The sequence below is a fragment of the Gymnodraco acuticeps genome, unplaced genomic scaffold (assembly GCF_902827175.1).
Source record: "Gymnodraco acuticeps unplaced genomic scaffold, fGymAcu1.1, whole genome shotgun sequence".
NCBI classification, from domain to species: Eukaryota; Metazoa; Chordata; class Actinopteri; order Perciformes; family Bathydraconidae; genus Gymnodraco; species Gymnodraco acuticeps.
In genome coordinates this window covers 892,755-903,234 of record NW_022991705.1, presented here as the reverse complement: position 1 = coordinate 903,234, position 10,480 = coordinate 892,755, and the positions used below count along the sequence as shown (strand labels likewise).

Sequence of the window (10,480 nt, the reverse complement as noted above, 5' to 3'; positions counted from 1 at the left end):
AATTAAATGTCTTGATAATCAGAAAAGTGATTTGGGGGTTGGTTGTGTAGGGGAATGTTTGAAAAATTATTTAAGCTGTTTTCAGGCATGGAAGATTAATGTTTTTCTCTCAGGTTTTCTATTGTCAGATTGGACACATCCCAAATTGCTTGAATGTGGTTTCAGACCTGCACTGCGCACTGGAATAGTACTGGTAGAATATTTAAGCTTGGGTAAATACATTTTGAAAAAAACAATTGAAAGGGCAAAGTATTATATTTATTACAGGTTTCCAATGTACCCAGTGAAAAAGGGTGAAAAACAAGTACATGCTCCTTTAACTGTAAGCTGCAGAGATCACCTCACATAACAGAGATAGATTAACATTGTGTCCATATTACAGTTTTTTTCAATGCTATAACACATTTTTTGAAAGCAGGGCTTATTTTCACAAAACACTAAACACAATTCACAAAACCATACACACAAAGTGCAAAACACCTGATATATACTGCAGAATGAAGCACTGCACCATAAACACTTACCAAAACCAAACTTTTGCACCAAATGGCACACACTTCATTCATAGCACAAGACATTTTGTAAAACCAACTACACACCATCGTGCTCAAGCACACTCATCTTTTATGGCGTTTGATATAGAGAATTCTGCAAATAAAGATTGTTCAAGTCTCCAAAATATGTGCAGAAACACAAATATACTGTTGTTATACTTTTACTTTTCTAAAAGTGGAAAGTTGAATTGCAAATTGGGTGCAGAGCTGAACATGTGTTTAGAGTTTTGGATATTTGAGCTGAGGTTTTGCTCTTTGAGTGTCAGTTTAAATAATGATGCTTTTTGTGTCATTTCAGTGTGCACAACCTTTTTTGATTGTTACACTTACATGTTCTTTATATAGATGTGATGTAAAAGAAACATGTTCAATCAAATACATATATACACTGTCATTCAGATTGATTAATACTTCTGTTTCTTTTGAGAGGGGACATGCTGATGACATTTGTCACAATACCAGCTTCCTTTGAGGGCAACTGTTATACCAACACATTCAAAATGAAATCAGGTAGTTTCACAATTTGTGTTATCACATCCTATCATGGGAAGCTTTTCCTCTCCACGACAAAGGCACCACTTGGGTATCAGTGGTTGGGTATCGGTTGGCTGAGTCAGAGTGGCACATAGAGCAGGGTCTGGTATCAGGCAGAGAGGCCTTTTTGGTGCAGTAATGGAGACTGGTGTAGTTACACTGGAAATTCTGGTGAAGAATTGCCCACTCAACTCGAGGAGAATGACCTTCTGAAAGAATTAATGAGCTTTGGGATATACCTTCTCCCAAAAGTCAATATCTGGGGTTATGCGTTCAAGATGAATCTTTCCATTCACCCACAGAACAAAGTCAGCATATTCAACATCACATAGAAATAACTGGGTCTGCACTTGATAGAAATAGACATGGGTCTTCTTCAGCCTGTCCTGTCCATCACGTGATTCCAGACATGTATGGTCTGACAGTGCAGCAACACAATAGGGGCATTTCATTTCCAAAACAACTACACCACAGCACTTGCAGGACACAACACCATCTGGAGTAGCACCTAAATATGGAAATGTTGGAGATAACACGAGCCCAGAGTCCTGGCAAATGAAACCGTCATGTTGATTCATAATTCTAATGTAATCTTCACGTGCTGATTTCTCGTGATTACATCCCTATTCAGTAGCTGCAGTTTTAAATTGTGTAGCTTCTGGGTAACAAATAGCTTTAATCAAGCTAAGCGATGGTTTAGTTGCACTTGTTGAACATGCTGCCTTCATACGAGATGCTGTAATCCGCCCAGCTCTGTATCGATACCAGAGTTTGGATTTGGCCTGTGTTTTTGTGGCCTTCTCAATGACATCCGCCTCCTGCTTGGTGATAGCTACATTGATCCCTTGGCAATGTTCTGTAAGGGCTTTATGGTCCATTTCTAGGCAGTTCTCACTTTTTAAACTAGAAAGCGGCTTAGGAAATGTTACTTTTGGGACAAAATTGGCATTGTGTGGAGCTGAGATTGTCAATATTGCACACTTCCTTCCAGTAGATTTCAGTGATGCCAGGAAAGACTGTTGCTCAGCATCTGTCGCTTTTGGAATCTCCCTCGAGTGACGTAAAAGTGGTGTTGTTGTTGTTGTTAAATTAGCTGCATCACCAAGGCTGTCAATTGCTTGGCTTAAACGATTCCTTCGGGTTTTAGCCGAAGTAAAGTCAATGTCAGCAACAGGGGAAGGTGTTACATCCTTCACTGATCCAGGTAGAAGCCAATACGCCTTTTCCTGGGTAACTGTCTTGGCATCACGTATCCGTATAGATGTTTCTATGTAGAAAAGGAGAGATGCAACATGGGTACATGTTGATCCCAAACCAGTCTTGCAGTTGCAGTTAGCTGTGATGACTGCACCATCCTTCTTCATCAGTACCCACGGACATGTTGGCGGCGTCCCAATACTCTGAGAATGCAATACCTGAAAAATAAAATACAAAAATATTATTGGATTGTTGACTATTTAGAACCACCAATATTTTGGTCCAACTTTACTTTCAAATACTGATTGTTTACACAACCAGTGGGTGGTCAGTTATTGTCATATGTAGCCCATAACAGAAGCTGACAACCAAGAATAGGTTCACAACTTTTGTAATATAAATATATTGCAATATATAATAAAGCTTTATTTATAAAGCCCTTTTCATAAAGCACATGTAGCTCAAAGTGCTTTACAAAATGGCACACATCACAAGTTAAAAATAAACCACAAGAAATTCCCCTCAGATCAGATGTTAAGACCTTTACAGGTACATGCAGCATAGCAACAACATATAACATTTTAACAGGTTAAGAGACACGAGGAGGTAAAAGGTATGATAATACAAATAAATAATAAGACACAAGACTACGTTTATTGATGCAACAATATCCCTATAAAATAACATATAGGTACAACAAAAATAAAAGCTGGTGTTTAAAAATGTCCACTGAGTTGGCCTCTGATATTTCTTGGTAGCGTAGTGGATAAAAGCAGCCTCACCCATTTTATTTTGGGGGACTTTAGGGATATTTAAAAAGCCAGCTGAAGAGGACCTCACGAAATATTTACTCACTTTTCCAGCTATTACAGCCACATCTCCTTGATATGCAACGCAAACGTCGCGGATCCACCCGGATGTGACCTGGTTATGTGCCTCGAGTCCTTTGTACGCCTTCATTTCCTCCATGGTGTACAATGGAATAGGCAAACAAAACAGGTAGTTCACGATATCACAGTAGGAAAGTGAAGGCCATGAATTTATATCGGTGCTGTAATCCTTAACGGGAATCAAATAAGGGTCCACCGAACCAATCAACGCAAATTTTTCTCTGTAAACGGTCTTATCCTCCGGGTTTAGTGATTCGTAGTAGCCTTTAATTTTCGCCATTTTTGAACGCTCCCGCTGCCGCCAGTAGAGTGGTACTCCAAGATGTCTGACGCGAAATCCCGTGACGTCATTAGGAAGCCTCTATAATAGGTCTTCACTCCTGTGTTCCAGTGGATCCGTATTTTTCTGAGATTGCCTTTTCCTTCAGCATTTTTTTAATGCTTGAATATGCACGTCGCTTCTGGACCACGGCTGTAGGATAGTCGTGGTCGAAAAATATTTGTTTGCCCCCTGCATGTATCTTTTTCTGCCAAGCCTTCTTTAAAACCATCTCTTTTATTTAGAACTGGAGGAAATTCACTACGATTGATCTGGGAGTAGAGCTTTCGCTCGGTTTTCGGGCAAGTGCTCTATGAGCGCGCTGGATCTGGAGCCGAGTTTCTTCGGATATTTCGAGTTCGGTTTTCAGAAGTGACTCCATGTATTTGGCTGTGGCCCCGGTGAGATGATAGTGAACTGTTCATGAACTTGTCATGAAAAGTTCATGGAATATTAGTGAACCATATTCATGAACAGCTCATAAACAGCTCATAAACAGCTCATAACAAAGTTGATTAACTGTTCATGAAAGTTCCATGAACATTAAATGGCACTAGGGCAGTTCATGAACTACTCATGAAACTCCTGTTCTGGAATGGTTCATGAACAATTCATGGAATATGGTTTTAGGCAGGTTCATGAACAATTCATGAAATGGAGTTTTCAGTGAGTGTAGGGATATTCAGTATTCAACCAAGAACATTTCAAGAATTGTTCATGAATTAACCATGGTTCATGAACATATCAAGAACTGTTCATAACAACTTCATGAACAGTTCATACCCAGTCACTGAATATAATTCAATGGCTGGATATGAACTGTTCATGAACTGTTCATGTACATGAACCATTGACTGTGGGTCAATTGGCAACCATAGAAAACAACAATTATGTCAATCACAATGGAACTTTATTCAAATTAACAAACATACATGTATACAGGTGGAGCACTACAATTAATCCTATCACTATTTGAAGCACAGTTCTTGACACTCAGCTGCACACATTTTTTTGTTACGGGTCCCAAAAGCTTGGGTACCACAGCAACAATAAATGATTTCTGTAGAAAACAGAAAAGTGCAGCAGCAATAATTATACACAGGATCCGGTTGATCGTCTGGATTGCTTCTTATTCAAAATTCAAAGTACAGAGTTACATTCAAATAGCTGTACTTTACAAACATCACATTTCTCCATTTAAGTTATCCGTCTGTCACAGTCCATTACTGTATCTCAAGGAGAAATTCAACATAGTCAATATAAACACATAACGCTATCAAATAATACTTTCTATCAATATATCTATCTTTACCAAATATAACATATTATGGAGATCACAAAAATACACTGTCAATGTTAATAAACAAAAAACAAGGCAATGTGCCTGCAAGACTACACTCAGGTAAACAAAACATATTACCCGTGCGCAGCAGCTAACCTGCCTGCGAGCCTTCGCTCAGGTCACATTTACCCAGGCGCGGCTGAAGCCTGCGAAAATGGCATCTATTATTGCCGACAGTTTAGTATTTTTAAAATACCGTTACTATGTCAAACATGCTCAAAACTTTCTGACACACTCTCCTAAACATCTCCAACATCATATCTAATTCACACAAGTTAACATCGATCATTTTCATCATGTACTGACCTGTAGAAAACAGAAAAGTGCAGCAGCAATAATTATACACAGGATCCGGTTGATCGTCTGGATTGCTTCTGACTGGAGGGGCGGAAGTGTCCCCCCTAAAATAACCCAGATGTCACCGCTCACCTGCCAAAGGTTCCACCTTGGCGCTACTTACTCGTACTGCTTCTCAAACAGTACAGATAAACCATAAAATGATATGAATGTCACCAAAATAAATACAGATAATGTTCAGTTTCAAATGCACTATTTTTTGTTTTAAGATTAAAAGTTTTAAAAAATAAAGAAATGTTCAAATAGTAGATGAATATTCAAGAGGTCTTTAAAATCATCACACTGATCATGAAAAGTTCATAAAATGCTCATGAATATTCAAAAATATTCTGAACTTGCCACAATCATCCAAAATTCATGAAATGCTCATAGTCATGAAAAGTTCATGTAATGCTCATGCAAACTTTTTGGGGTTTTAATTATAATTTTGTGATTGGCTGGATCATGAAAAGTTCATAAATTGCTCATAAAAGTCTGTCATGAGCAAAACAGGAACTTTATATGAATGACCAATGTTCATAAAAATTTCAAGAACTGCTCTTTAAAATGGTTCATGAGCATTTTAAGAATGTTGGTTCATGAACATGACAAGTGAACATATAATGAGTTGTTCATGAATGTTTCATGAGTGCTCATGAACAGCTCATAAAGTCATGAACTCCATCTCGCAGGGGCGAGCTCCCCTCCCGGCACTCGGGTAAGCAAAACACTCGGATGTTGTTTCTCCTCGATCTCCCCTCGAGATCAGTCAATTTTCCTTGCATCAATCGAGTCTGCTCCATCATCACCGACATCACTTCATTGACCTCTGTCTTCCACTCTTCCTCATCTGATATGCGCTCCTGCGCCTCGGCTATGCTCACCCGTTGCGTCTGCAGCTCTTTGTTGTTCTCCGTAATTTACGGTCGAGTTCTTGTCGCAGATAAGTGATGTCCTCCCTCAGCTCCTTCTTTATTTCGTCTTTGAATGTGGATAGTTCTTGTCGTAGTTTGAGTTTAAGGTCTTTAATTTCTTTGCTAATGGCGGCAAAGCCTGCCCGCAGTGCATCTGAACCGTCGTGTTCGCTAGCATGGCGTTCACTAGCCTCGTGCTCGGGGGTTTCATCCATTGTAGGTTGATTTTTCACTTTGCCTGGTCCTTTACGATTTTTACTGTTCCTCCGTGTTTTTACCCCACTCATTCCTTAATTTAAACGTCGAGTTATTTTCATTTAGTGGGATAATTTGCCCGACCTGGGAGAGCCTCTCAATCACACAACCAGTCTTTCCGCCATCTTGTGGAAGTCCGTGGAATCTCAGCTTTAATCGGATATCTTGTTTGTGCAGTTACGATAAGTAATAAGGGCATTTCTACATTTTTTTTTTTCCAAACATTTCTTTCCCACAAATTGAAATGTCCTTAAATGCACATTAACATGAATCCAACATATTGTAGCGAACGGAGAAATGGAGGCAGAAGACGTTATCTTTCAGTCAGTAGGGGTGTAACGGTACACGTACCCGTACCGAAATTATTCGGTACGGGCCCTTCGGTTCGGTACAGGTGTGTACCGAAGTGTACCGAACGAATATAACGTTAAACGTAAAAAATTGAGAACGTGAATAACTTTTTGGAAGTAATCTCAGGTGCTGCGTCGCAGCATTCAGAGTAATTTGCTCATATTGGGTTCAACGCGTCATAGAGCGAGCAAGTCATTTCATTGGATGAGAGGCATACTATGAGAGCTGGTCAGAGGGATGCGTTCAGATGTAGTCAGTAATTTGAGGAACTGTCAAAAATGAATGGTGAACGCAGATAAAGTTTAGCTCGAAAATCCTCCAGCATCATTGAAGTCTCCGGTTTGGGAACATTTTGATTTCGCAGTTACGAACAAGGATGACGGACAAAGACAGGTGGACCGAACCAAAGCTGTTTGTCGGCATTGTTCAACTAACATTGGTTACGCGGCTGGCAATACATCAAACGTGCACACTCTTGAAAAGGCATCACCCGAACGTGAATATCACCGGTACCAAAAGAAAAAAGACTGAAGTGCAAACCCAACTCCCACTAGCATTTAAGCCACCACTCGCAGAAAGTTCAGACCGAGCCAAAGCTATTACAAACACCAAATATCCTTATGTTGCCATGTTAGCAAAGCGCTACCTGGCTGTATCTGCTACCTCTGTCCAGCGAGAGGGTTTTTTCCACATCAGGAGACATTGTTAGTGCCAGCAGATCTGCCCTTTCGGCAAGCAATGTGGACAAGTTCATCTTTCTTTAAAAAAACATGAAAATACAATGACAAGCAAGTCCTAATGTCAAACTGGCTGCTTAGGTGCTAGTACAGTACAGTTCAAATACAGATTATTTCAGTTCATCGAAATGCTGCACCTTAATGTTCATTGTATTATATTTTGTATTTATTTGAGTGAATATTCACAGTTTAATAATAATTAAAAACCCAAAACTAATAGTTTATGTTTTGTGAGTACTAGTACAGTAAAGTTCAAATACAGATTATTTCAGTTCATCGAAATGCTGCACCTTAATGTTTATTTTATTATATTTTATATTTATTTGAGTGAATACATTATTCACAGTTTAATAATAATAATAAAAATATATATATATATATGTTTTGTTTTGTGAAAAAAAATTCTGCTGTAGGCCTACTGAAAACGTACCGAACCGAACCGTGACCAAAAAACCGAGGTACGTACCGAACCGAAATGTTTGTGAACCGTTACACCCCTATCAGTCAGCAATGTACGCATTCAGCTACACACAGTAGCTATCTCAAGCTAGGCGCCAGTTCACTCACAGCAGGAGACTACCCCGGACCTGTGCCACCAGGTCTCCTGTACACAAAGGGGAGGACCGCCCCTATCGCTGCTGTGCCAATCACGAGGCCGCATGACACACGCTGGCTCTGTCAGGTTCCCCGTGATTGGCCGAGAGCCTATTCAGTCCCCAGTTTACTAAGGACCCAGACACAAGGACGCACGCTGCAATATTATTGAGAAGACCATACCTTTTATATATATATAAAAATGGATCGTTTTGTAACTCGACCAAAACAATCCACAAGCACAAGAGAGATACCATCCACCTCAGAAACCACCAGTGAACATGCAAGTGGCGAGGCGGAACCTGCTGCTGATGTAGCAGCTAATAAGGGTAAGCGCAAACGAGAGAAGACCCGAAAATATGCAGATAATTATCTGAAGTTTGGTTTTACCTTTAAGGAGACAGATGGCATTGAATTTCCAATGTGTGTCATTTGCTCTACTGTTCTTTCAAATGAATCCATGAAGCCATCAAAGCTGCAGCGTGAAGTAAAGTGTTACAGCAGAAGGTTTAATACAGCGTATTTCTGGTAGATTCATTTTATTATGTCACCTGATATATAAGAAGTGTGTTTTTATATATTCATGTGTGTACTTAATTACTTTGTATTTAATAGTAGCAGTTTATATGAACAAGAAGCTGGAGATATGAGAAGTGAACACTTTTGTATTTGGAGTAAGATGTGAGCCAAGGGGATGTCCTTATTTTGAGACAGCTCAGATCTCTGGAATACTGCATGATGAAATGAGTGTGCGTGACACATGCTGGTAGAGTTCTACTATTTGGAAAACATGGCTATAATTACTGCTTAAACTGTACCTGTTTTTGTGTTTTATTGATTTCTCTCTGTTTTATTCTTTCATGTGTGGGTACTAAATTGCTACAACATTGTGGAGTGGTTGGCTTAAACATGCTTAATTACTCTGTATGAAGTAGAAGCAGGTTTGCATGACAGGAGACTAGAGATGTGGGAGAAGGAGACATTCTTAGTTAAACACAGCATGTCAAGTATCTGGAACAATACATGTCTAAAATAGGTGTGTGATATTAAAGTAACTGATATGTATGACTTGTATTGGCCAACTATAAACAGCTATGTCGTAAACATATCTTTAAGATAACTAAAGTATGTGAAACTGTGTGTGTATTGAACTGATGGGGGAGGAGGCAGGAGAGAGGGAAGTCTCTGCAGAATGTGTGTGTGTGTGCAGGCTGCTACAAGATAACGAACTTGTTATTCTGAGCAGGTTCGTGCCGGACACCAAATGTGTCTGTATTACCTCAAATGTTAAGAGACTCTTGTTTCCGGGTCCTCGGTTGGCTCGCGCTGATTCGCTGCGACAGGCTGTCGTTTGTATATGGCCCAATAGATGACCTGTATGGGAGGAGCATCCACACAGCTCCTCCCGTTGTTCTTACAATATCTCCTGTTGAGTCCTTGTGTCCGGTCTCTCTTTCCTCCTGACGTCAAGATAATGAGATCTCCCGGCATTAGGACCAGAGCAGGGGTGGGCCTACCCCTTTTAAAAGTGTATTGTATTCTTACCTTTTATCATTAAAACAGATTATTGTTTAACCCTGTATCTGGTGCTCTGAATTCCTTCCTTTTATAACTCTGATCCAGCTCATCAAAAGGACACGCGGAGCCGAGGTGGGTTTCAGACCACACCTAGCTCCAACAAGCGTCACTTGGAGACAACACACAGCCACTTAAAAGACAAACCTGTTGAATACTTCCAAGCTAGCCTCAAATCCCTCCAAGGTCAACAGATATTGATCAGAAAATCAGCCGGTGAGCTAGCTTTGAAATGCTCTTATCAAATTGCTCTTCGGATTTCCCAGAAGAAACAGCCATACACACTTGCAGAGGATTTAATATTGCCTTCAGCAATCGATATGTGTAAAACAATGTATGGGAATGATATTGAAATGAACAAACTGAAAACCATTCCAGTTTCGGACACAACCATAGCTCGCCGTCTAGACGAAATGGCATCTGATGTGAGGGTGCAACTGATAGAGAAGCTGAGGTTGGCAGATGCATTTGCATTACAATTAGACGAGTCAACAGATGTGTCTAAGGACGCCCAGCTTCTGGCGTTTGTACGCTTTGTCGATGATAAGGAAATGCAGGAGGAATTTTTGTTTTGTAAGTGCCTCCCTCAACGCACAACTAGTTCTGAAATCTTCAAAGTGATTGATGTTTTTTTCAGAGAAAATGACATTCCATGGACAAAATGTATTGCGCTGTGCACTGACAGTGCAAGAGCCATGGCTGGTTTAAAAAGTGGACTAATCCCGCTTGTAAGGGATGTGTCTCCGCAAGTGATTTGGACGCACTGCATGCTACACAGGGAGTCACTTGTTGCCAAAGATATGAGCGCTGAATTGGCAGATGTCATGGACTCGGTAGTGAAAGTAGTCAATCTAGTCAAGAAGAGCGCATTGCAAACGCGTC

General features: G+C 40.1%; 1 protein-coding gene across 1 annotated transcript; it reads right to left on the bottom strand.

The window, feature by feature from the left end:
• Positions 1 to 236: 236 nt before the first annotated feature.
• Positions 237 to 3,899, bottom strand: LOC117534606. The gene is made up of 2 exons (XM_034198845.1): positions 3,141 to 3,899; positions 237 to 2,503 (listed from the first exon to the last, which is right to left on the bottom strand). Exons 1-2 carry the CDS (start codon positions 3,453 to 3,455, stop codon positions 1,712 to 1,714), a joined length of 1,107 nt encoding a protein of 368 aa, XP_034054736.1. The 5' UTR covers positions 3,456 to 3,899; the 3' UTR covers positions 237 to 1,711.
• Positions 3,900 to 10,480: the final 6,581 nt, after the last annotated feature.

What these genes read in the sequence shown, in the direction of transcription:
- LOC117534606 (XM_034198845.1), bottom strand. Translation starts at nt 3,455, where the DNA reads ATGGCGAAAATTAAAGGCTACTACGAATCACTAAACCCGGAGGATAAG. An exon ending in TGGCTGTAATAGCTGGAAAA is followed by an intron (nt 2,504 to 3,140) that starts GTGAGTAAATAT and finishes TTTATTTTTCAG; the next exon opens with GTATTGCATTCTCAGAGTAT.